Raw genomic sequence first — 27,690 nt, forward strand, 5'->3', positions numbered from 1 at the left:
GGTGGGGTGGGGAATGGTGTTGAAAATGTTGAATATTGAATAATGCATTTGCACTATGGGTAGGCACTGTCCTGAACATTTTATATAAAATGTGCTTAATTCCTACAATATACCTGTGTGTACTATTATTATTATCTCCTTTTTACAGGTTGGGAAAAGCCTAGAGAATTTAAATAATTTGCCCCAAGTAGCACAGCCTTTAAGCTGTAGTGTCAAGACTCAAAAGCAGAGTCTGACTCCTGATGCAACCTCTAAGCCATTCTGCTTCCTGTGACTCTGAAAACAAATGAGATAAGCAACATGCTTACAAATGAGCCCAGATTTTGTCATGGTCACTTCTCATGCAGGTTATTCTCCAAGGGATTGCCAAAAATGTTCTGGCTGCTTTCACCGCTCAGGTGGCATCTGGAGAGTCCTAACCAGACACCAGAGGCGATCATCATTCATTTACACTGTCTGATTTTAGAAAGGCTGAGAACAGGCTGAAGATTTGAACATTTCAGCACAAATCTGCTTCTTCTCAGCATCTTTTCCCTTCCTCTCACAGAGCATCCTTCTCCATCTTCCCACAGAGCATCCTTTCCCTCCTCCCACTGAGCATCTTCCCCATCCTCCCACTGAGCATCTTCCCCATCCCTCCACAGAGCATCCTTTCTCATCCTCCCACAGATCTGTCCCCTCAGGGTCAGTTGGCCAGGATGTCAAATCTCAAATCACCTCAAAAAGAAGGAAACCAAATGCAGCTGGATCCATGCAAGTTCCCCTCTTCCTTTATTAATGCCCCAAAGCCTGTACCAGTAAAAGCTTCATATCTATTAATTCTATGTTTATAGCAGAAACTTCTATTTATTATTACCTGAGAAAGGAAGAATCAATCTAAGGCACTTGATTTAAAAGATTCTACCCAATGAAGCCAGAGTCCATTACCATCATATCAGCTGATTACTTAAAGTGCGACAGTTTGCATTTGTAAAAGAAAATAATGCCCACACTTAAGAGGACGAGACTCAGCAGAGAACATGGAGATGTGGTGATAGCCTTTGTTGCTGGACTGTACTTTGCAGACCTGATGAAAGAAGTTCCCCCTCTGCCTTGCTCAGTTCCCAGAATGCCACTGACTCACCATGGGCCTTATTCTCCTAAAGCTATAAGAACAGAACCACGAGAGCCAGTGAGCACTTGCTAATACTAATCAATATTTAGAAGCTAAAAATAAAACAAACAAAAAAATAGACTAAGGTCCAAAAAGGCAGAGGAAAAGGATTTTGTCCCTTGCGCTCCCAAGGCCTAGTTCTAGGTTAATCCCTATGACCTTTCCTGAGATAGTCTGGGATTTAGAACTGCATGAAATACTCCAGCACCTTCATCTCTGAGGAACAGTTCAGTCCTTCCTTCTGTCCCAGGCCAGCCCGGCCACACATATAACTCTCACCCATGTCAGTCAGGGAACCGAGAGTGAGTATACTGCCAAGATTGGTCCATCATTCCCACCCCCTATGAGATAACTGAAATCCATGTGTCATCTGCTGCCACACCAAGAGGCGATCCTTGAACCTCATCTGATGCCCCTGGGTTAGGGAGAGAGAGAGTTTCTCTTTCATATACTTCTCAAAAGTAAACTTAGAAGGTTCCAGATGACTTCATTCAACAGATATCTGGGTGCCTACAATGTGTCCTGAATGATACGGTAGTTACTAAGGAAATCCAAAGGATTGATAACTAGCTAATCAGTTAGCTATCCACACCATGATGTCACACAACGCCCTTTGTCCTGCCTTCCCACCAGTCACTGGTGAAGCTGCCCCACACACATTGCCTTTTAGAGTCCACAGAACAGAAGTGGGAATGTAACTACTGTACATTCACACTGACTTGTTGCCAATAAAAATTACCCATGCATAATTATAAAGATGTTTATGGTCTGTTGTGTTAATGAGCCACGTTAAATTCTGAGGGGAGATAGAAAAGCAATCATTAAAGGCCATTTCACCATTTCAGAGCCCCTCTCTGCTTCTTCCACTTGAACTTCATGGGACCCTAGCAGGTTTCAAATAACGCTGACATTAAGTCCCATGGCTGCCTGGGGCATGGGTTTGTTTGTTTTTTATTTCTCAGGAGTCATTGCACTTTCTTCAGGTTTAATTTCCCAATATCACAACTGTCCCTCTAACTATCTGAAAACACAACATTTAAAACCAGTCCCCTCTCCATTCAGTGTGCAATGGGGCTGCAGGATCCAAACAGGGTCACTCTAAGAATGTACCGTACACTGAATTATGTGTTAGGCATTCAACGGGACACAGAGGTAAACTGGCCACTATTCCTGTCCTTAATAAACTTATAATTTACAGACACTAATGGCTATATGGGTAGATAATTCTAAAACAACATAGCTGCCGGTGATATAAAGAGTGTGAACCAAACAAGAAGAACAAAATAGAGATTAATATTAATGAGGGGTAGACTTGGGGGTTCTAAATGATGAGCTAACTATGACTGATAGGCTTTTCATAAAAAAACATCTTACTGACAGGGATTTTTTAAATTATTTTTTAAAATATATTTTTATTGATTTCAGAGAGGAAGGGAGAGAGAGATAGAAATATCAATGATAAGAGAGAATCATTATTTTGCTGCCTCCTCCATACCCCCTACTGGGGATTGAGCTCACAACTTGGGTATGTGCCATCACTAGGAATCAACCGTGACCTCCTGGTTCATAGGTCAACACTCAACCACTGAGCTACACCAGCCAGGCAGTAACAGAGTTTATATGGATTGATCAGGATCATAAAAGACAGAGTGGGTGGATTTATCCACATGTGTCTAAAAAGCACTCATGGTGAATTCAGTATCCTGACCTGAAGAGGGTACAGGGCTGGAGCTCCAGATTCAATTCCAGCCTCATTCCATGCCCAGCAAGTAAATTTCCAATAAAAAATTCAAGTCCGCAAGTCTCTCCAAAGTCAGGAACACACTGCGCTGGAGAGCAGATAGTTGTTCCACCACTAGAAAGGTATCTCCCCATATATTTAGAGAATGGGAAGAGCAATAGCACAATGCTTACATTTCACCTTTCAAAACCAGACCAACCTGGGTTCAAAGCCAGCTCCATCATTTGCAACAAGTCACTTCACCTAGTTCTCATTCCCCACGTCCATAAAATTAGAAGAATAATTGTACATATCACAAAATGATTGCATTAATAAGACAAGACTTTTAAAATAATTGGCCCAATACCTTTTCAAGTATTTTTGTGACAAGTGGTGACAAAGAATATTAGCTATTAATACTGGTATTATTATTATTATTATTATTATTAGTATTATTATTATTATTTTAATAAATCTTTATTGTTCAGATTATTACAAATGTGATCCTCTTCCCCATCTCAATTGCTCCCCTCCACCAGGTTCCCACCCCACCCTCTGTCCTTTCCCCACCCCCCATTGTCCTCATCCATAGGTGCACAGTTTATGTTCAGTCTCTTCCCACATCCCCCTCTCCCCTTTTCCCCGAGAATAGTCAGTCCACTCCCCTTCCATACCTCTGATTCTGTTATATTCAGAGGGTGCTCTGTGGCCATGGTGGTTCCTGCAATTTCCAGCAACTCATTCCTCCTTGGCCACGGACCCTTTCAGTCCTGCACTGTCACTCCTAGAGCTCAGCTGCTCTGCTCCCACAAAGTTGGAGATTCCTTCTCTCAAGTGGCCATATCTCCTCTTAGCATCTCATCTTCCTTGAATGTCTACGCAGATCCTAAATGTCACTGACCTTCATGAAACACAGCAGAAGACATGTCTAATTCTTCCAAGTTAAACTTGAAAGGTGAGTAGCTGTTTCTCAGAGTTAGTGGAACAAAGATAGAGGGTGGGGAGTCCCAAGCAGAAGCAGCAGCCACATGCACTAACTGTCTTGTAACTGGATTACCTCTTGGGCTCACCGCTGCGTCCAGGGCCCCGTGCTCCTCAGCGCTTAGGGCGTGTTTCATAAATGAACAAGAGGCCTAAATCAGACAGGTAGATGTCAGAACTGTGGTTTGTTCTAGTCTCTTAAAATGAAGACCATATGTATCCAAATTATGTGAAGCCACAGAGGTTCAGATTATTGGGCCCTAGGCTTCACTCACTGAACTAGAATTTGAAAATTAAAATCCCTCTAGTTAAGTCCTATGGGTCCTATAGACTGAGCTGGAGCTGTGAACTTTGAGCTTTTAGTCTCCATACCCTGTAAGAAATACATTCTCCACTGTGGCCTAATACACACTCATATACAATACATTCACAGTAATGTTTTTCTATTCTATTCCAGTCCATTTTTTCCAAAAGCTGATTGTGACCCGTTAAACTCACTCCACAGCTCATTGCAGTTTGGAAAGCACTAGGTTAGTGTATGGCGAGGGAGTGGCGTGGTGGTTGCTGCTATCGTAAAGAAGTAGGGACTGGTTAGATCCTAAGAAGGCCTTGCGAAATTAAGGAGTTTAGCCTTATACTATAAGTCATGAGAAAACATCCACTTCATTAATGATTAGATATGAGCATAAAAACAAAATGTAAGTTCTGCCTTTGTGACATTGCAGTCTCCTCTGGGGGAGGAGGTGGGGAGACAAATCTATCATCTGGTAACCACAGGAACGGGAGTCTTCTAGGCACAGGGAAAGCAGGCCTAACAGCACGGTGAGTAACAGTGTGAAACACACAGAACTGGAAGTAGTTCAGAAAGGAATGGTATTAGACAGTACTAGGTCTTCTAGTCCCAGCTTCAAAGTCCTCCTTTCTCCGGAAGGGGAGATAAGTTATATAGGGGCCACCTTCCCTTGAAGGAAATTATTACGATTACATTTCTAAAACATGAGAGGCCCTTAGGAATAAGGGGTGACAAGAAAGTAAGTAGAAAGCAGAAGGCAGGACCAGAGTGGCCACCCCTCAAGATGCTGAAGAGGTGGCGTTCCCAGGAATACCAGAGTAACCTGCCTGGGGAACTTGCCTCAGAATGTATGGACCTGGTCCAACTATGAAGCAACGTCTCAGGCATATTATATTTTAACAGCTTTATGGAGGTATAATTTACATATCATAAAATTCACTCCTGTTACCACTATCCAATTTTAGAGCATGTTCAATCACCCTCAAAAGACCCACGCGCCCTTTGGTAAGCACTCCCTGCCCTAGCCAACCTCTAACCCACTTTCTATCTCTACAGATTTGCCTTTTTTGGGCATTTTATATACATGAATTCATAAATGAAATCGTCTGTGCTGTTTCTTTCACTTAGTATAACAGCCATGTTGTCTCAAATACTTTGTTCCTTTTCTTAAAAATATATATATTTTATTGATTTTTTACAGAGAAAAAAGGGGAGGGATAGACAGTTAGAAACATCGATGGAAAGAAACATGGATCAGCTGTCTCCTGCAAACCTCCACTGGGGATGTGCTCGCAACCAAGGTATATGCCCTTGACTGGAACTGAACCCAGGACCTTTCTGACGCTCTATACACTGAGCCAAACCAGTTAGGGCTAGTATCTTCTTATTGCCATACAGTATTCCAGTGGATCCCACCACATTTTGTTCTCCTCTCATTAGTCGACAGACATTTGGGTTGATTCCACTTTTTGGCTACTGTGAGTAATGCTGCTACATGCAAGTTTTTGCCTGGATGTATGTTTTTATTTCTCTTGGGTAATATTCAGAAGTGGAATTACTAGGTTATTACAGTGAATTTATGTTTAGCTTTTTCAGAAGTAAGCCAAACTATTCTCTAAAGTGGCATAACCATTTTACATTCCCACCAACCATGTATGGGAGTTCCAGTTTATCCACATTCTCAGGTATGATTTTAAATCCAGTTTTACATTTATTATGGCATGAAGCATAGCCTAAACAAAGTTTGAACTATCAGTTGTGTGAACTATGGAGTTCCAGATGCCCTCATAATTTATTCACATTTTAAAATTCACTGAAATTCAGAAAAGAAATCATCGGAGATGTTCATTTGAAATCACTCAGCATCAAAATGCAATGCCAACCAACCATGTAGACCGAATGGTCATAGAAAATTGGACTGAAACATTTCTCAAAGGAGAGTTATCAGGGAACCAAGCGTGACAAATGAGACTGTGCCTAGAACACTAAACGGAGTCTCCATGGGGACAAAATCCTAATTGTGAATCGTGCAGACCAGCAGCGACTCACAGAAGGCAGCAACCACAGCCAGGAACCAGGAAAGAAGGTTGGGGGACTATTTCTTTGAATCTGATGCAACGTGCATTGTGTCAGGTGATGAGCGACAAAGCAGTGACCCCACTTTCAGAAAAGAAAGACCCTTGTCTTAAGGGGGCAGAAAATAGGCACAGTAACGCCCTGGCTGCTCTGACAACCCCAGGTACCTTTTATAAACGTACACACACAATAAAGCAGCAGTGGGCCCGGGGAGAACTGACACAGAGGCACACCACCACGCTTTCCATCCCCTCCCCCCGGCTCACATTCTTCCAATCAGGAAAACAAACCCCTATCGGGACCTTGCACCATTACTAAGCTGTGTACCAAGTTGCCTTAACCATCTTAATCATCACCAACCTTCCCCCACATAAAAAGACATGCATAAGCAGTGTTCACATAAGAACTGTATATTAAATATCCACATGGGACACCTTGGTGGCTGGGTTTGTCGCTCCCGTTTTACATGAAGTGTCCTATCTGTGACACCGAATGTTTACAACCTCCTCTCTTCTTCACTGGGAGGCTCCCTCCTTGGCAGGAACCATTTTTTTTTGTTGTTGTTGTTCCTAGCAAAAGTTCTAATTATCCGCTAGAACTTTTCTGGTGCAACCACCAGTGAAGTAGAGGTTTAGGTACCCAGCTGGGCAGGTTCCAGGAGCTTTCCTTTGCTAATTTCCAGTCACTCAAGGAAAACAAAGGAGTAACTAAGATAGCGTTACCAGGATTTTAAAGAAATACCGCTCCTCCTCCCCTTCCCCACCCAGACCACCACCAAAATGTGTAGACTTCTGTATTTCACACTTTTACATCTGTTCTTCTCCAAAAATAAAGACGGTTTATATTCAAGAAACAAGGACTACAATACCAGCGCAAGTTAAGGCTTTAAAATACTCACAGAGAGAACATACATATTGTTCAGACCAAAAAGTATGTGCAATGTTCCTTCCCAAAGTAGCATCTGGGCGTTAAGCTCCAGGAGAGCGCGGTCCTGCTTTTGTTTGTTTGCATGGCAAGAAAACAGAGTTATTTCTGACTGGTACTCAGAGCTCCAGTTTAAGGAAAAACAGAAGACAGGGTGGCGTTTAGCAACAACAACACTTGGCTTTGACCTATGAACCCTTCCAGAGTAGGTCACCAGCACCAGAACCATGCAGGCTCTATTGCTACCCAGTCTCTGGTCTCTAAGGACTTCAACTGGAAAACCCCAGGACTCCCAAACAAACAAACAAACAAAAAAAAAATCCTTTCAACTACATAAATGGCAACTCCAGGTTCTTGCCTTGCAGCATAAGATACCACCACTGACTAGAAAGAAAACTGTCCCAGAGAGAACTTTTTGAATAATGTAATTAATTCACTGCCCCATCTAGAGAATAATTAACAGTTCTGATTACAATGCTTGCACAATTCCCTGGTACTTTAATAATATTCAGATCTCTTCTGAGAAAGTTTGATCTGTCCCCCAATTGTCAATATTGCAAAAAACTTAAATCATCTTTAACCAGACATTTTTGTATCCAGTCTACTGATGATTATTTAACAACCTCTTTTCCCTTTAAAATAGGTCTTCCAAGATAGGTCTTTGAATTCAATTTTTCAAAAGCATCTTCCCTGAGAGTGTGTATGAAATAAATTTTTACATATGCTCACTAGAGGCCCGGTGCACGAATTTGTGCACCAGTTGGGTCTCTCACCTTGGCCTACGGGATCAGGCTGAAACTGGCTCTTTGACATCCCCTGAGGGGTCCTAGATTGTGAGAGGGCACAGGCCAGGCCAAGGGACCCCACCAGTGCACAATCGGGGCTGGGGAAGGACACAGGAAGTTAGTCAGCCAGGGAAGGACCACGGGGGGTGGGGTCTAGGGGGAGGATCTAGGGCATGTGCAGCCCATCTTGCTCAGTCCCAATAGGCCAGACCCCAGCAGCAAGCTAACTTACTGGAGAGTCTGCCTCATGGTGGTCTGCACATCATAGCGAGCAGTTGAGCAGCCTTAGCATATCATTAGCATATTATGATATGATTGGTTGAACGGCTGACCAGTCGACCAGACATTTAGCATATTAGACTTTCATAATATAGGATTACCAAGTTGTGTTCATAGTTGCCTTAACAATCATGATCATCTTCAACCTTCTTCCATATAAAAATACATGTATAAGCAGTATTCGCCTAAGAACTACAGATTAAATATCGACATGAGCCCAGCCAGTATGTCTCAGTGGTTAAGTAACAACTTAAGAACCAAAAGGTCATGGTTTGATTCCCAGTTAGGGCACAAGTCTGACTTGAGGGCTTGATCCCCAGGGGGGGATGTGCAGGAGGCTGCCAAACAATGATTCTCTCTCATCATTAATGTTTCTATCTCTCTCTCTCTCTCCCTCTCCCTTCCACTCTGAAATCAATAAAAAATATACATTTTAAAAAATAAAATTAAAATAAATATTGACATGGAAACTTTGTGGTTGGGTAAGAGATGTTTATGGATTACTGTTACACGGAAATTCTGTGAGATTTCTAAGTAAGAAAATCCTTTAACCAGCTATCTAAAGTGCAAATATCCCTTCCATTTTCCAAGTCTCAAAAAAATAAACAACCCAAAGATTTCAGGCTTCAAACAAAAGTAGGGCTGAGAGCTTCTAGGCAAATGTCAGCACCTCCTGGGGTTTTACATTGAAATCCCTCCAAGTCCATAGGGAAAAGCAGAAAATTAACACCAGACCCATGTAACTTCATCATTTTCTGCCCTCTGAATAACCTTGCTAAAAAAAAAAAAAAAAAAAAAAAAATTCTTAAATTGGCAATGCAAAGAACAGTTTGGGATTATCCATTGAAAGTTGTAGACTTTTCCATTTCAGGTATCCCCCTTTCTTGCAAATAATTCCAATCCCTATAATATTAATGTAAACTGTTAAATTCCACATTCCTAAAAGTATGTGCCTTCCACAATTTGAAGCCATACCCCTTATGAAAAAAGCAGTGACCTTATATGAATTACTATTTCCCACTCTACAACGTTTTCAAGCATTCTCAAATTTCTTTGGATATATTCTATGTTTTTTCCAAAGCAACTTGTATTTAGTAAACCGTTTTTTATGAGTATTTCTTTACCATGCATTTCTCTCATCCATCAAACACTAAGATTCATGAGGACAGTGTGTCTCATTACCATATCCTTAGCATCTTTCACAATACTAGGCACACAACAGATGCTCAATAAATATGTTACATGAACAAATGAACCAGCTTGAAAAACAAGAAGAAAATGGTCTTTTAAACCATTAGGCCAGTTATTCTGTAACTCTAAATTACATCAAAATTACCTGAAGGGCTTCTTTAACCACAGGTTACTGGGCCCCATTTAGCAATCTGTGAGTTTCTGATTCAGTGGGTCAGAGAGAGAGGCAGGGCCTAAGAGATGATCAGGAAACTGCTGACCCGAGAATCTCATTTTAAGCAGTTAACCAGCTCTTGGGAAATCGCAATGCACAGGATAACATTTACTAAGACCCTGTCAGCTGCAAAATCCTCTGTTACCTACTGGGTAAGCCACACAGGTGCTTGCTCCAAGCACTATTGAAATTGCCAATACAGGACTATTGTGCAAAGAGGCAACACATAGAGACACGTGTCTGAAACAGCAAGATGTAATTAGTACAGTTAAACTAAAGACATTTCCTTTCTCCAATGCATTTCTTTATGATGTATCCTACTGTACAGTGTAATCTGTTTTTTCTCAGAAATTGCTAAACCACAAAGCATAGCTATTCTTCCTTGTACCACCCCCACTTCATTTCACTTACTAATGGGAGCTTCATCTGAGGGCAGGAAACAAAATGTAGTGAGAGAGCCCATATCAAGTTTATCTATGTTGTCTATAGTTCACTGTCTGTGAGGACCGGGGAAATGATCAACACTCAGTTCTTAATAATTAGAAATCAAACAGAGATATTAATAAGGTGAATACACAAGGTGTCCCAAAAACTATACACACACTTGTAATGATTAATTCCAATGGGTTAAATCTGAAAATAAAGAAACAATGAAATTAATAATTATTCAAAGTGTGTATACATCTTTGGGACACTATATATATTTATATAAATTCACCACCAGATTGAACAAAAGGGTGTACAAAAACAACCCAACAGAATCCCAGACTCTATCTCTCCCATCAGTGCATAGGTTTCTAAAGCATAGCTGGCATTAACTTTCCAATACATACCTTTCTCATGACCCTGTTCTGGTTTTAAGTTCATTTATATATAATCAGAGAAAATATTTAATTAGATAATGTTTGCAAGTACTTTGCAGATATAAAGTGCTCTATAAATGCTAAATATTATTATTATTATTATTATTTAAATACAGTTTGCAATTACTGCTTACAACCTATTCCACCCACCAAACTGCTATAATTTTATTACAGGCAGCTAACACACACACACACACACACTCTCTCTCTCTCTCTCTCTCTCTCTCTCTCACACACACACACACACACACACACACACACACACACACAACAATGAGAAATAGAAATGATGAAGCCATGTCCATGGGAAGGTCTGGATTTTTACCCTAGGAATAAATAATTTATAGGAATTTTAAATGGAGGTTATAAAATCTGGTAAATCAAGGTAATTGACCTCCACCAGACTGACAACCACAAAGTTGTGTTGGTTTTAATAGTTTCTTATAAACTAGGAAGAAAGTAGATGGTGATCAAAAACACAGGGTGCTTTACTCTTTTGTCTGCCAACTCCATCTTCTATTTTTCTCCACTGTAATTTTAAAATGTCTATATCCATCTAACAAAAAGAAAAAGCAACTCAAAATAGATAACAGCTTGAGAATGGCCCTTGCTTTTGCTGTTTTCTATGATAACCACAAACTCAGTGTTGTCTAATTCTTAAAAAATAGAAACCTTTGAGTCTGATTCCCCATGTCTTCCAAATACAGTTGTTGGTTGTTGTTTTTTTCCCAAAGAGAATAACAGGCTGAATGTAAATATCCCTTATACACAATGTACATTGTTAATCCCAATGGTTTTCATTTTATGTTTTTAGGTTTTTAGGCAATAAAAAGAACAATTAACATGTTCTAAGCTGACCTTAGTATTAAAAAAAATAAATAAATAAAAAATAAAAAAAAAATAAAAAAAAACAACAACAAGAATACAAGAAAAAAATGCTTTAGAAATAACTCTTAAAACATCACTCACTATGCTCATTAAGGAAATCTTGTGCCCCACACACAAAGCTTCTGGAAAATCTGTGAACCCCAGGGAAAGTCTGATGTCTTGTCAAGATCTGTAAGTCAAATGAGGGTTGTGTTGAGTTCCTATGGGCCCTGGCTTTGGGGCAGGTCAGTTGTAAGCTTGGTCATTTAGTTAGTTACCCTAAGACCTTTAGTAAATTAACCGATTTTTCTAAGCCTCATGTGAGAATGATATACATCTACCTCACAGGAAATTGGGAGGGAATTTGACCATGTCAAGAGCCCAAGAGATCATTTGTACACTTTCATTGTGAAACAGGAATATATACAAGGACTTGTACTTAAGGATGTTTATTGATGCACTATTTATGACAATTGGAAAAACTGGAAATAACCAAAAGCTTCATTGGTAGAAATTGGCTAAATATATACCCTCAATAAAATGTTAATCATTAAAAACATGATTAGAAATTTGAACACTGACAGAATACATTAAAAAATTTTAAATTACATACTAAGCTTTTGGGCATGACAAAAGTATTGTGGTTATTATTTTTAAGAGTTTATCTTTTATGTGGAGAAAAAAGGATCCCTCATACACTGCTGGTGGGAATGCAGACTGGTGCAGCCACTATAGAAAACAGTATGTTGTTTCTTCAAAAGATTAAATATGGAACTCCATTTGACCCAATAATCCCACTTCTAGGACTATATCCCAAGAAATCAGAAACACCAATCAGAAAGGATTTATGCACCCTTATGTTCATAGCAGCACAATTTACAATAGCTAAGATTTAGAAACAGCCTAAGTGCCCATCAGCAGATGAGTAGATTTAGAAAGCATGGTACATCTATACAATGAATACTACGCTGCTGTAAAAAAGAAAGAACTCTTACCATTTGCAACAGCATGGATGGACCTGGAGAGCATTATGCTGAGCAAAATAAGCCAGTTGAAGAAAAGATAAACGTCATATGATCTCATTCATTTGTGGGATATAATGAACAACATAAAATAATGAATAAAATAGATCCAGAGACAGAGAAACATCGAACAGATCATCAAACCTCAGAGGGAAGACAGGGAAGTTGGGGGGGTGGGGAGTTGGTGATAAGAGATCAACCAAAGGACTTATATGCATGCATATAAGCCTAACCAATGGACACACACACTAGGGGGCATGTGCTGGGTGTTGGGAGTGGCCAGGGAGAGGTCAATGGAGGAAAAAGGAGACATATGTAATACTTTAAACAAAAAAGAATTTTTTAAAAAAGTGTTTATCTTTTAGAGGTGCGTACTAAAATAAAAACAAAACAAATAATATGAGGCTTCAAAATAATATGAGGGGAGGAAACAGATGGGGGTGCAGAAACAAGACTGGGCACAAGTAGGTAATTGTTAAATTGGGGTCTCATTATACTATTCTTTCTCTACATTTTTAGTAATTTATTTTTTATTGTTGACAGTATTACAGCTGTACCTCACTTTTTCCCCCTACCTCATCACAGGCCTTCACCATACTATTGTCTGTGTCCATCAACTATCCATATATGTATATATGTTCTTTGGTTAATCTCTTCCTGTCCTTTTTTAAGTAACAGTTTTATTTAAATTTAACTCACACTCCATAAAATTCACCCTTTTGAAGTATGTAAGTAATTTTGAGTATATTCACAGAGTTGAACAACCATCACCACTAACTAATTTTAGGACATTAGCAGTCATTTCCCACTCCTCCTCTCTCCTTCAGTTCCAGCATCGACTAATCTACTTTCTGTCTCAATGGATTTGTCTATTTTGGACATTACATATAAATGGAATTATATAACCCCAATAAATTCAATAAAAAAGAAAAATAAATAAATGGGATCATATAATATGTGGTCTTTTGTGTCTGGTTTCTTTCACTAAGCACAAGGTCCATCCATGTTATAGCATGTATCAGCACTTCCTTTTATTGCCAATAATATATGTATGGATGTACTCCAATTTCATTTATTCATTTAGCAATTGATGGACATTTGGACTGTTTCCATTTTTTGGCTATTATGAATAATGCTAAGCATTTGTGTACAAGTTTTGTGGTATATGCTTTCAGTTCTCCCAAGTGTACACCTAGGAGTGGACTTGTTGGGTCACATGGTAACTCTATAGTTAGCATTTTGAGGAACTGACATCTTGTCTCCCAAAGTGACTATACAAATGTATATTCCCAGCAGCAATGTATGAGCATTATAATATTCTTTCCACTTTTCCATAAGTTTAAAATTCTCCATGCTACAGCTTTTTAAATTGTGCCATTAAAAAAAACAAAAACATTAATACATGCAAATAATCTGATTATTACATTTAAAAAACAGGTTGTAGATAAATACGTGACATAATCTTAATTTTTAAAGTTATCTACTTAGCTTTGCATAGAAAAAAAAAGTCACTAAGCCATATATAAAATGTATACTTTATTATTGAGAATCATGAATTTTTTGCTTTTTCTCCATTTTCCACATTTTCTGCAATGACCATATTATGTTGCTTTTATACTGAGAACTAGGAAAAGCTTTTAAAAAATTCTAAACAAATTTTTAACCATTTATCAGTCTTTTTGTTTTTAACATAAAAAAATATTTTTATGTTATGTGGTGGGAGGCCCAGCCAGATGAATGAGTGCTGGTCATAGGGTTTCGCTGGAGAGGGTTTTAGGAAGAACTCGCATGACTGAAGTGTAGGGACGGCAGTCAGGAGAAAACTGGTGGTACAAACCTAGGAACCGAGTCTTGTCATAACAGTAATTGCAGTGATGGTAGAGGGGGGATAGAAATAATAGCTATTAAAAAGGATTTTTTAAGATTAGGGTGGAATAAAATGTGTTTTTGAGAATTTCAAGGCACCCCCTTGAGACAATCAGAGACAGCCTGGGCAAATGGAAAGTGAATAGAGAATCATCTTTCTCCAGAGCAGTGGTTCTTAACCTTTCTAATGCCTCGACCCTTTAATACAGTTCCTCATGTTGTAAATATCTGTGTTTTCTGATGGTCTTAGGCAACTCTACTAGTGGTTCTCAACCTGTGGGTCAAGACTGTAGAGCCTAAGACCATCGGAAAACACAGATATTTACATTACGATTCATTAACCGTAGCAAAATTATAGTTATGAAGTATCAACGAAAATAATTTTATAATTTACCATGAGGAACTGTATTAAAGGGTCACGGCATTAGAAAGGTTGAGAACCAATGAGAGAGAATAGAAGTAAGCTTCCAACCAGTATGAAAAAAGTTGCAAACGGAACTCGTCCAACGTTTTCTATTTAAGTCCTCCCTTTCTCTCCACTAGGAACCTTATATTTATATGTGCAGAATAACATTTCATTCAAAAAAATATTACCAGATTTTTCTGGAATTCCCAGCACATTGCTAGTTCAGGTCCTGTTCTCAGAGAGCAGCTTCCCCCGCAGAAATAGAAGACCCATTTGACATCAAAGCATCTTTCGGGCACACATTACCCCAAGTTCTGTCAGAAACTCAGACTCAGAGATGAGCTATGCCCAGCTGGGCCTGGCAGCCATGATTCAACCCCAGTAGCTCAAAGCTGTGTGAACTTTAGAACCACTATCACTGAGAGAAGGAATGGCATGGAACAAGAAGGGCACGGAAGGTTAACTCCAGGGCAGACACACAGAAAGAAGAAATGGACAGCCAGCAAGACTCAAAATGACAAGATTCCAAAGAGCCTTAAAGGTAACGGGGGAAATGTGATATTTCCATGAAGGAAAAGCCCTGCATATTCTTTCAGCAACAAAATAGTCCGTGACCTCCTAAGTAGATAATTATGCAAACAGCACGCCATGACTTATATTAGCTTTTGTACTAAGATTACTCCAGTTAATAATAAATACTGAAAACGATTATGCAGATTTCTCTAATGTTCTGATAACTACCACTACACCCTATTTTATTATGAGGCAACATCAAGGCAAAGAAAACACCTGTTTAATAAAGCCAAGATACAACAAATATTTCTAATTTAAAACTGTTATGATGACTTAATTTTAAGATACTGTTATTGATTCTTGCATCTTTACTAAACTGTCATTTAACACTAAATTTAAGTGATTGTAAGTAATGAATTAATAATGATTCAAGATTCTTTAAGCTTCCTGAGACTGATGACCAGAATATTTTAAACTTTTAAACACTGGACTAATAGGGTACCACACCCCTTATCCCCACCTCTCCAAACACGAAACTTTGAGAAAAATACAGGCATAATAAAGCCGTTTCTAGTTAAATAATAATTAATCCATTAAGAGGATAAAAAGTTTAAGAGGGGGGAAAAAAAGAAAAATTAGAATGTTTTATTTAATGAATAATGCTGATATTGATACTGGCTTAGAAACGTGCTAATCTCCCAAAAGCTTCTGGCCTGAGCTCACCTCATATGTAATAAATGCTGATACTAGGTCAAAGGTTAACCCAGCCCATCAGAGAAACATACAAGGTCATATTGAAACAAAAAGGTAGAGATACTATTAAAAAGCTGTAGAATCTTTTCCTCTGGATCACTTTCAATTAGGTGTAATCATTGGGATCAAATGTTGATAGAATCAACTTTCTCATAAAATTCTATTTAATCATGGACTAGCATACTGGTATAGTGCTTTATAGCTTTCAAAGCATTGCTGTGAATAATTTGATTTCTGAAACCAGTGTATGAGGAAGACCAGCAATTGTGATCATTTCACAGCTATTATAATAAGACACGAACATAGAACTCAGCACTCAGTTCACTCCATTCAGTCACTCACTCATTCATGCATTTATTCATTTATTCAACTAACTAGGACTATGGACTCAAAGATGAGCAAGACCAAACTTCTGGCCTACCGTGTTTCCCCGAAAATAAGACATCCTCCGAAAATAAGACCTAGCGTGTGGAAAGATAAGACATCCCCTGAAAATAAAACCTAGCACAACTTTGGGGGAAAAAACTAATATAAGACACGGTCTTATTTTCGAGGAACCAGGGTAGTAATCAGGCAAAAAAAAAAAAAAAAAAAAAAAAAATATTGCACATCATTTATAACACAAGCAATGAAAAGTATAGTGGAAAAGATGTATGCAGGTCTCCCAGAAGTCAATTCTTAAATCTAGGGATTTTGATTTTTATTGAACTTATTAGGGTGATATTGGTTAATAAAATTATAAAGGTTTCAGGTATACAATTCTACAATACATCATTAATATATTGTATTGTGTTCACCAACCCAAGTCAAGTCTCTTACCATTGCCATTTATTCCCCTCCTCCTTTACCCTCTTCAACCTCCTCCTACCCCTTAAATTCTAGGTTTTGATGGAGAAGGAAATAGCAAGGCCCAGAGGGAGTGAGGGGTTGGGGAAAAGACAAGCAGAGGTCATTTAATTCTATTCAAGTAGAAAAGTGAGTGGGAGTCCTGGCAGAAACTTAAGAGTATGAAGTCAGCAATGACCAAGCTTGGCCCTGAATGCCTTGCTCTATGGGCCAAACTAAGGACAGCCAAAGTGCTCAGATTCAGATATATGCTAACCTCCAAAAAGCTTTCTGGGCTGATCTCACCACATATGAAATAAAGCATATTGGAGGGAAATTTCATTTGTTTTAATACAGCGATGTCTTGAAGGAAGAGTGACTCAAGCCCTGGGTTAGAGTGAGTAGAATGTTTTCTGTATACACACATTTCACATACCCACTGGATAGTTTATATCCATAATATTTTATATAAGTATCCACAAAGATTACACAAAACATATCTAGAAGCTGTAAATGTCACATGCAGAGACATATGAATAATGTGTATGTCTAGATGACCCCTGGGACATGTTCAGATGGAGATGGGTTACGGAGAGAGGGTACCACACAGGACAACCATCTGTCCTAGACAATTTAGACAGTCATTTCTCTGCAGAGGAGGAATTGAGGGAGGGTTGGACACGATGAATTCCAAAGGTACCTTAAAGCTCCAAAGCTTACGTATTAATGAGGTTACCTGCACAAAGCACTTTATTCTTGGATATAAAATTCCATGACCCATGGTGAAATTACTCCTCTGCCATTTTTTTTGTGTGACCAGACAGAAAATGTATTATTGATTTCTGATTCAACCACAGACAATGCGACTTAGAGAAAAGAGCATTGAGTGAGGAGTCAGGAAACCTAGATACTCTCCCCCAAGCCACCTCAGAGGGAAGAGGGTGTGGGCTGTGTGACCTTGGGCGATAGACTTCGTGTCCCTGGGCTTTAGCATACCACGTATTAGATGACAGGAGTGGCTAATTGTTCTACAGTTTTCTTCCAGCTCTAAATCTTTTAATCCATCATCCTCCCCCCAAAACTTAGTTCATCTCCAGAGCTCTAAAAAATCAGGATTGATAATACTGTATTAAAATCACCTCTGTCCTAACCAAAGACCCTGTTTGATGGGACTTTTAAAAACCATCCACACCTTGCATAATTTAAATCATCGGTGCTGTCACTGGTTGCTCTGGTTTAAGTTATGCATTGTTGCTATTTGGGGAAAATTTAGATGGGATCCAGTCTGGGATCACTGACTGAGAACAATGAGCCCCCAAAATGAGAAGGAAAAAAGGCCTCTTCAGACAGGATCCGCTTTTAATACACTGAGCAAGGGGTTTACAAAAAGAGCATTGATTGTGTACATTAAAGAGCCACCGAAACAGCAAGGGACTGGTAAGGCTGCAGCGAATTCTCTTAGAAGCCACTGACCTTGGCTGCATTTCAGGGGTCAGGCATTCCCAGGAGGTTCTCAGCAGGCAGGCTTTACTGAGAGTTTGGGAACAAATCAGACCTCTCATCTAGGTGAGCCCACTTCTCCTAATTGGGGGAGACAGAGACAGATGATCTGCCCTCTGATTTGTAGAGATTTCCTATGTGGACCCATTCCTGGCCCGCACACCTCACTCACAATGAAACTGGTCTGCAGACCCCAGCCCCAAAACCGTCTCCACATCTGCATTTAAATCCTCCAATCTCCTGGGCTAACCAGGGCCCTCCCTCTTTTCACACCTCCTGCAAAGCAGAAACACAGGGCCAGAGCACTCAGCCCAAGCTACAAAGAGCAATTTTCAGTGCATCCTGCAAAGATATATTTTCAAAATACAGCTCTCTGGAGTGCAGGCTTCCCATGTGTGAATCGCACTCCAGGCCAGCCGGGGAGCCCTCACGGTTGCTCCTAAGTCTTGCAGGCTCTGTGCTGAGTATCTCAGGAAAATCTTCCCCAGGAAAAACCAGGAGAGACACCTCCCGCCAAGCAGGACCTAAAAAATCACATCGGGGCGCTTTCCATTACCGGAGCTACGGCCGAGATTCCGGCTCAGGGGAATCACAAGCCTGGCCCATTGTTCAGGCGCCTTCCCTGGCCTTTGCCACCTTCCCCTCCCTGAAGTCTGGACCATCCATTCACCTGATTAACCAGCTGGCAGCAACTCCCAGCGCCGAAAGTAGGGCAAATGCACAATCTGCAAAGCAGGAAGCCACAGATTCAGCCAAAAGCACCCACCCTGTTACCAACCCCCCACCCCGCGCTGCATGTGGCATTTCGGCGCTAGGGAAATAGACAGCTTACTGTAATAACGCATGAATGAGCTTTTGCTACCCAACTATCAAAAAAAAAAAAAAAAAAGCCCGTTACAAATGGCATCTCTGTTCCTTCCCGACCCCTTAACTGCCTTGCAGAAACCTCACCTCTTGGATACCAGGATTAAGGAGAGGGGGAGGAGGAGTTAAAAAGGGGGGGTGGGGTAGGTAGGGAGAGAGGATTAATGAGACTACAGAAAAAGTGACACTTCGACCATAAAGGCCGCTCTTTAACAGTTGAGGAGTAGGTGAGGCGATGTGGGGAGAAGAAGTACTGAGCATTCAGGATGTAGCATCAGTCTAACAATGTATTCCCTCCGGAGGGCCTGTGAACTTGCAAGCTTCACCCACCCTCCTGCATGTTGCTGTGTTGACAGCCACCATCAGTGTGGTCTCACCGACCCCTCTGTGCGTCATGGACAATGCAGGTGTGTGTGTGTGTGTGTGTGTGTGTGTGTGTGTTAATTTTTTTTATTTTTGATTCAGGAGAGGAAGAAGCCGCCTTTAAACTGGCATCCCATCCTCCTCAGACCCCCCGCTGCTGTCGCCACCCCCCACCCCTCACCCCCTTCCCAGGAGGCAACATCTAATTAAAATGGCAAGAAAGCTCTGCCCCCCTTTCCCAGAAGGGGTGGATTGGGATTGGGGGATGGAAGGGGGTGGAAGGGGGATGGGGAGGCGTCGAGGCTGCTGCCCTCAGATTCCCGGTAGTATCCTGGCCTCAACAAAACAGCAAAATGGATCCTATAGGGGTGATGTCTTAGTCGATACAATGAAACGGTGTCTGAGGCTGTTCGCGAGAAGAAGGTAAACGCAGAGCTTCCGTGGGGCTGGGGGCTGGGAAGGGCTCCACAAAGGGCTGGCTGCAGACACAGGGAAACCACACACACACACACTCCCGGGAGTTCCGGTCTGATTGGGGGGGAAAGCAGAGAACCCATCCCTTTTCACCTGCTTAAGTTCAGCCATAAAAACTGAAATGTCACAGCCACTCAGTCAGCAAGCACAGGCAGGGCTGAGCGAGAAACACACATAAAGGTGAGCGCAGGCTGGTCCCTAAGACAGCGCTGAGAGCCAGTCCGGGCTCGGGAGGCAGAAAGGGGGAAGGGGAGGCAGCTGCCACCCACAAGACCCGCAGAGCAATAGCTCCCCCCGCCCTTGGAGAGGCAGGTTCGCGCCCCGTGGGGACCGCCAGGCTCCCAATGTCATCTTGCAGGGAGCTGGAAAGCGTGGGGGCCAGCGCCTTTATTCGCTCCGTTGTTATTCTTTTTTTTTGCAGAAAGAGACAGGCAGGTTTCCGCGCCTCGGCACGAGACGGCTTCCCGGGGTTTGTGTACACACACACACACACACACACACACACACACACACACACGCCAGCCTTTTATTTTAACGCGCTCACACCGCTCCGGACGGAACTGGCATCAGCTCCGCGCGCTCCCAGGGGGGTCTCGACCACAACCACCGGAGTGAGCCACCCCAGCGGCTCCCAACCCAGACTCCAGGTTCCCTCCGTCTCGTCCTTGCCCGCCTCGAGCCCACCAAACCCCAGCCCCAATTCGCGCCCCGAGCCCCTGCACCCTGACCCAAATCATGGGAGGGAAAAAAAATAAAAATTAAAAAAAAACTGTTCTTGCTCACCCTCAGAGCCGAGAGATCGATCTCATCCAGGCTGCGAGCCGGGGAGTCGCTCGCCATGTCGACTTCTTCGCCGGAGAAATGGACCAAAACCACCACCCCGAAGGCTGTTCGTCCTCCCTTGGAAAGGCCACCTTGGGGTCTATTTCACTCGCGTCTTCTTCTTCATGCGGGTGTCGCGCCCAAGGCCCCCGGGCCCAGTCCCCCCGCCGCCCCCACGGGATCGATCCACAGCGCCGGACCCCGATCCTCCGGATCCCGATCCTCCTCCGCGCGCCTGGCCGCCGGGTCCGGGGAGCCCGGCCGCGCGTGGGTCTCCGAAGCCGGGAGCCGCGATGCGTGTGGGCTGCGCGCCCCGATCGGCTAAGGGCGCCGGGGCTGCGTGGGTGTATTTAAATGGGCCATGCTGCTTCGCCTGTGCGTGGATGGCGGCTGCATTGGCTGTTATAATGAGACACATCAACTCCTCCACTCAGCTGGGGGTGGGGGTGGAGAGCCACACCGAGCTGTCGATCACCGCTTCCTGGGCGGAGTAAGGGCGCGGGGAGGGGGGGGGGGGAAGGCGTGGTCTCCGACTCCGGAGGGAGAGGCCACGCTTCCTGACCCGGTCCCTCCGCACCGGCGCGGCTGGGGGAGGGGAGGGCAGGCACCCTTCCGCCGGCGTTTGCTTGCGGGCTAATCCCGCTGCATCTGGGGAGCTGCTTCTGAGCCCCGCCGTGCTTATGATCGCGGGGGAAGCAGGGCTATTTGGATACACATTAATTTTTGTGTGTTCAAGTCGCACGCTGCAGACATAGGGCCATTCGATCGCATCGGGGTGGTTTCTCGGAAGGGTTCCAATGCTCCAGCACTCAAAAAAAAAAAAATTTTTTTTTAAATGCGGGGGGGGGGGGGTGCACAAAGCGACGCCCTTCCCTCCCCCATTCATTGTTGGTGGGGCCAGAGTCACGCAGGCTGCTGCCGCCGGTGCATATAAGGACTTGTGTGCGGGGACCGGGATCCGCCTCCACCGCGCACGGAGGTGGGGGGGCGGGGGGCGCGCTCGCACGGTTCGCCCGGCCTCGCGTCTGGGCGATGTGCCCCGGCCGCCGGGTCCGGCCCGCCCGCGGTCCCCGGGATCCCGGGTGGCTGGGAAGGTTTGCCAGAAGCAGGAAAGCTAGGGATCGGAGCTTCCTCTTGGCACCGCCACACCCAGGACCTGCGGGTGGTGCCGCAATTCCCTACGGAAACGACCGAATGGAGACGAGAAGCTCGTTCTCTGATTGCCATAGCAGCGTGAGTGCTTTCTGGCAACTCCAAAGACAGGACACGCCGCCTCCGGACCCCGCATGTCCCCTGCAGGCAGGGTTCCCGCGGCCCGCCTGCCCTGATGGATGGAGAAAGTTTGGCTGGCGGGGAAGATGTGACCGGCGAGATGTACCGCCCATTTTTTTTTTCCCCCTCCCATGTAAAGGCTGGATGTTTACAGCGGCGAAGATGACATTCTGTGATCACGGGGGTGAAATCACTTACCCCCGGTCGCCCCGCACCGCTCTTCCTCTCCAGCCACGGCTGCTGGAAATACAAAGGAAGAAACGGTGCAAAGGTGTGATTGAACTTTACCCCAAATACAGCAGCGGCTATGGGAGCATTGGCTGCACCTCTGTGGGGAGAATTCACCCCTGGCCAAAAGCACTGAGGGCTTTTCAATAGTGCAGCGTGACGATTAGCTTCAGAATAAGGCTTATGAATGAATGACTGAGTGAATGAATGAATGAATGAATGCCAATGCAGTTAGTTCATCACGCCTGCAGACACTAGAAGACTTTTTCAACAGCGTTCCGATTGCTCCGTGTTGTTTTTGTTAATAGCATTGTTTATTTATATGCACTGTGGAGATTGAACCTTGAAAATTGTTTTCCAACATCTCAATGGCCGCAAGAGTTGAGGAGCTTTTGCCATTCAAACATCAAACGTTTTGTTATATGCAGAACGCTCCATTTGAGGTCTCACTTTTTAATAAAATCACCTAGCTCGAGGTAATCAGTGATGTGCAGCAAGCCACCAAGTAATGTAGAAATGGCGTAAAAACCTATCGTTTCCTGTCAATGTTCTTATTTTTTCCTCCTCTTTTTGTTCCTTTTTTTACCTTTAACCTAGATGACAAGTTTTAATGTTTTGGCTCCGTGCTGAAAGAAAATTGGTGATTTAAGGTCCAGCGTTGAGAATTATGAACAGAATTATTTCTAAAACTCCAAATATTTAAAACTAGATAAATATTTTTCCCCTCCTGGAGAACCTGCATTTTAGACCTCAGGCTCTATTTGAAGCATCACAAATGGATCTTTCCTTCAGGTGTTATATAAACAGTGAGCTGTTTCAGGCCAGGAGGATGCCGTGATACTGGCACTAAATGCTCCCCTTGGATTTAGAATTACCTTAGAAACTCTATGCCCAGTACGTGAAGGGTCCTACAGAGGGGAGGGCTTCCTGGTAAGAGGGTGAGAGAGTCTGTGGAAGGCAGGGGTGCTTTCTGCAGGAAATACCATAAAAGGAGAGGTTACAATCGCCAGTGCACCTCCCATTGATAAGGGAAGGAAGAAATGCTAAGCAGTTTGTGCGGAGGTGAAGTGGTGACTGGATTGGGGGAGAAAGCAGAGTTCACATCAGGTAGAGCTTCAAATGCCCCCTTAAGGCACTTGAACTTTATTCTTTAGGTCAAGTGTGTATCAAATTTCAGCTATTTCAGTAAAAACTCCTCTAAGTTTTATGGGGGTTTTTTTGGCCATGTCTTTATACCTCCTGTACTGTTAACATTTACTTAATGTTTCCCTTAAATCAACACTTCTTTTTTTTTTTTTTTTTACATTTAATTTAAAAGGGAACATAAAGGACTACTGAATATGGAAAGCTAAAAATAGAAGGAAGCCATTAAAATAAATATAATGAGAAAATAAAGCAACATCATTAAATTCTAGCCAGCTATCACTGCCTGCCTCAGGCTTCTATCCTGAGGCCTGCTCTTAGTATCAGAACTTGACCAAAGTGAGATTTTTCTTCTTGATGTATTCTGAAGGACTGAAACAATTGATATCATTTATGTGCAGTTTGAAGGCCTACAGAACAATACTATACTCTGTTTATATCTGTCTAAATATGTAGTTAACTATAAAAAGCATAGACTCAGGCAGGAAGGATACAGATCAACTTCAGGATACTGAGAAAGGAAGAAGAAAAATTGAATGGGAAGGCACAAAGGAGGCTCCAACAAAGATGTATGATTTATTTTTTTTTTAAAGACCTCAGATAAATATTACTAAATATTTGGAATTGCTAAATCTTTACCCTGCATCTGTAATCTGCATTACATTGTTTTCTGTATATCTTTGTATATTTAAAAGTTTTTAAATATTTTACAAATACTTAAAAGAAAAAAAGCCTGGCCAGTGTGGCTCAGTCGGTGAGAGTTGACCTATGAACCAGGAGGTCTCTGTTGGATTCCCAGTCAGGGCACATGCCCCAGTGACAGGCTCAATCCCCAGCAGGGGACATGCAGGAGGCAGTCAATCAATGATTCTCTCTCATTATTGATGTTTCTATCTCTCCCTCTTTTTTCCTCTCTGAAATCAATAAAAGTATGTTTAAAAAAAAAAAGAAAAGAAAGAAAGAAAAAAAGGAAAGAAAAGAAAAGAAAGAGAATTCCAAATAGGTTATGTTCTCTGTGTTAAGTTCAATGTTATTTAATGTCAAATCCATGCTCCAACTAAAATAAACTCTGTGGAAATTAGTAACACTGCTCATGGAGCTTCTAAAAGCACTTTCTGTATATCTTCTGTTACCACAAAACCCTACATATAACACAAAATGTATTTTTAAAAATTCATTAGCATTCCAGAAAACAAAAAGAAAGCATCAGTGTCCATCAATTCAAAGACTTCCTAGATTATATAAAGCAGGCAGGATTGGATCACCAATAGAACCACAACACTATGAAAGGTGGGACCAGAGTGACAGGGCAAATTCAAGTTCAAAAGCAATGGCTAGCCAAAACCGGTTTGGCTCAGTGGATAGAGTGTCAGCCTGCGGACTGAAAGGTCCCAGGTTCAATTCTGGTCAAGGGCATGTACCTTGGTTGCGGGAACATCCCCAGTAGGGGGTGTGCAGGAGGCAGCTGATCTATGTTTCTCTCTCATCAATGTTTCTAGCTCTCTATCCCTCTCCTTTCTCTCTGTAAAAAATCAATAAAATATATATATTTTTTTAAAAGCAATGGCTAAAAGGAGGAAGCACTTTTAACATGGTGTCCCAATAATTACATAAGGGATGTATTACTATAACACATGGTGAGTAACTAAAGAATGGCACTCATTCATGCATTCACTCATTCAACAAATATTCACATTTACTCTGTGCAAGACACAATTCAAGGCCCTGAAGGTTTGCCTTCACCAAGGCAAATAATAGCCTTGTAAATAATCTATAAATGAGCTTGTTCTTGGTGATACGCAGAAAATTAAGCAGGATAATGAGAATCAGCGGGTGGATGGGCTCACCTCCAGTCATACCAACTCTCTGTGAGTATGGGTGTCCAAGGAGACAGTATAACCCCAGGGAGCTGCTCACCAATTGCCAGGAGATGGGGCGAAACTCAAACTTGCAGAAGATACACTACTTGCATCCCATTCCCTGCACCATGTGCTGTCTCTCCCCTTCCCACCACAATCAGCAAAACAAGCCTCAGAATTAGAATAATCGGCACAGCAGATAGGCAAATGAGACTTGCAAACACTAAATGAGCAGACAACCAAGAATCACCAGTCATTTGTGGGAATCTATTACTATGAAAGAGAGGCACTAAGTTCAATCAAGAAATAACTTATTTTTATCAGAGCAAGAAGGAGCTTTAAGCTATATATATATATATATATATATATATATATATATGTCTCAGATGAATAATATGGGATCTTATATTCATAAAACAATTAGTTTATATGACAACAAATTCATAAGAGGATTATATAAGAATATGTTTATTACATTTTTTAATGAATAGATTACTATGCTGCACTCTCCTATGCACCCATATACTGACATATTTAACCTTTATACCAGAATAGGCAATATTATTAGTATATTCATTGTACAGATGAGTAAACTGAAGAATACAAAGGCTCATTAACTTACTCAAGCTCTTAATCAACATGCTACTCGAACTCAAGATGAAGTGAAGGGTGAATTAGTAAGCTAGAATATTGGGCTCAGTTTTCTCCTGGATTGCAGAAGAAAGAATGAAAGCAATGAGCAAAACATGTAAGTGATATGGAGAATAAATCCATAAGTTCTAATGTTTATCTAATAGGAAATCTAGAGAATGAATGGAAGGAAATACTCAAAGAAATACAGAACATGTTCTAGTTTCCTTAAGCTAAAAGCTCCTATTCGGTGCATAAGCAAAAAATATCACATTTGAACACACCCTGATGGAATTTCAGAGCATCAAGGCATCAAGGATAAAAAATGAAATTCTTACCAGGTCACCTGCTTCTCATGAGCAACAACGGATGCAAGTAGACAATGGAACAGAGTTTTCTAAGGGAAATGCTTTAACTTAGGATTCTCTACCCAACTAAACTAACTTTTAAAAGCAAGTACAAAATAATGACATATTTTCACACACATAAGGATTTAAATGGTTGGTCATTACTTAAATTATTATTGGGAAATATATTCCACTAAAGAAAAAATGCAATAAAAAAAGAAAACTTGTGATATAAGAGATAATAGTAAGCAAAGGCAGCACACTCTGTTACCCACTCAAAGTCATTCATTCTTCCTTACTGACAGAACTCTGATTTTGAGAACTTATCCTCCAGGTGTTTAAAGAACCTGAGCTCTCCCAAACCCCAGAGGGTGAGTGAGTGGTAACTGGTCTAAACTCATCAGAGTAATGCTGGTCTCTCTCCTAATGGCTGGTTTAGACATAAACATATCATGCAACAGTGACTAAAGAGAAGTGAAGAGAAAGCTAATGGGCATTATAAGAATGGTTTTCTGCCTTGAAAACTGAAAAATCGAAATAAGAAAGTAAATAGAAGAGAGAGGTCCAGGAAAAACTTCTTGCCTGTGGTAGCTAACATGGCTCCCAATGAGCCTCACCTCCTGGTATTTACAACCTCATGTAGATCCTCCAACACAGAAAACTTCCAAAATAGGGTTAACCTTGTTCTCTTGGTTCACTTGCTCTAAGCAGGGGTCCCAGCTTCAGCATTATAGGCATTTGGAGCCTGAGAATTCATGTTGCAGGGCATTGTCCTGTTCAGTGTAGGATGTTTAGCAGCATCCCTGGTCCTTTCCCACTAGATGCCCAGTTGTGACATTCAATAAAATATCTTCAGACATTGCCAAATCTGATTTGGGGAGAGCAAAATCACCCCCAGTTGAGAGCCTAGTCACCAGGTCCTAAGGACATTCATGCATTTTGCCAGCTGTATGATTGAGTTGTGTCTTGAAGTGGATCCTACAGGCCAGGCAAGCTTTTTCTGGTCCTAACTATAACCTTATGAGAGATCCTGAGCTAGAACCACCTAACCAAGATACTTCCAGATCCTTGACTCACCGAAACCATGATAGATAATAAATTTTATTATTATAAGCCACTTGATATATTATGCAGCAATACACTGTGTTCAGACAGAGTTGTGTGAACATATAATAGCTATAGCTGATGAGCCATCCTCCTATCAGGTCAGGATGAGCTTGAGAAAGAAAGCAGAATATGAAAAGCATTTAAATTCTTAATGACATCATTGAGCACTAAATTAATCTAAGAATGACCTGAACTTCTTTTTATGTGACATAAATTTTTCTCATTCTGTTTAAGCCATCTTTGTTTGGATATTCTGATATTTGCTGCTGCCAAATACTTCCTGTTCCAGAAAATAAAATTAAAAATTTTAATGAAGTCTTTACCATTTCTGATCCATAAAGTAAAAAGATA

The 27,690-nt window shown here is 41.7% G+C and overlaps 1 protein-coding gene across 10 annotated transcripts in view; it reads right to left on the reverse strand.

The window, feature by feature from the left end:
- TNIK (TRAF2 and NCK interacting kinase) overlaps positions 1-21,200 on the reverse strand; it is a 340,325-nt gene extending 319,125 nt beyond the window's left edge. For 8 of the 10 annotated variants that reach the window (XM_036448486.2, XM_036448485.2, XM_036448481.2 and 5 more), the window contains exon 1: positions 20,715-21,199. In XM_036448486.2, coding sequence (XP_036304379.1) covers positions 20,715-20,771 — 57 coding nt within the window. In that variant the 5' untranslated portion in view covers positions 20,772-21,199. Of the gene's footprint in view, positions 1-20,714 lie in introns of all 10 variants that reach the window. The other 2 variants (XR_006742037.1, XM_036448484.2) reach the window with 1 other exon arrangement.
- Positions 21,201-27,690: the final 6,490 nt, after the last annotated feature.

This window comes from Pipistrellus kuhlii, unplaced genomic scaffold, assembly GCF_014108245.1.
Source record: "Pipistrellus kuhlii isolate mPipKuh1 unplaced genomic scaffold, mPipKuh1.p scaffold_m20_p_2, whole genome shotgun sequence".
In the NCBI taxonomy this organism is placed as follows: Eukaryota; Metazoa; Chordata; class Mammalia; order Chiroptera; family Vespertilionidae; genus Pipistrellus; species Pipistrellus kuhlii.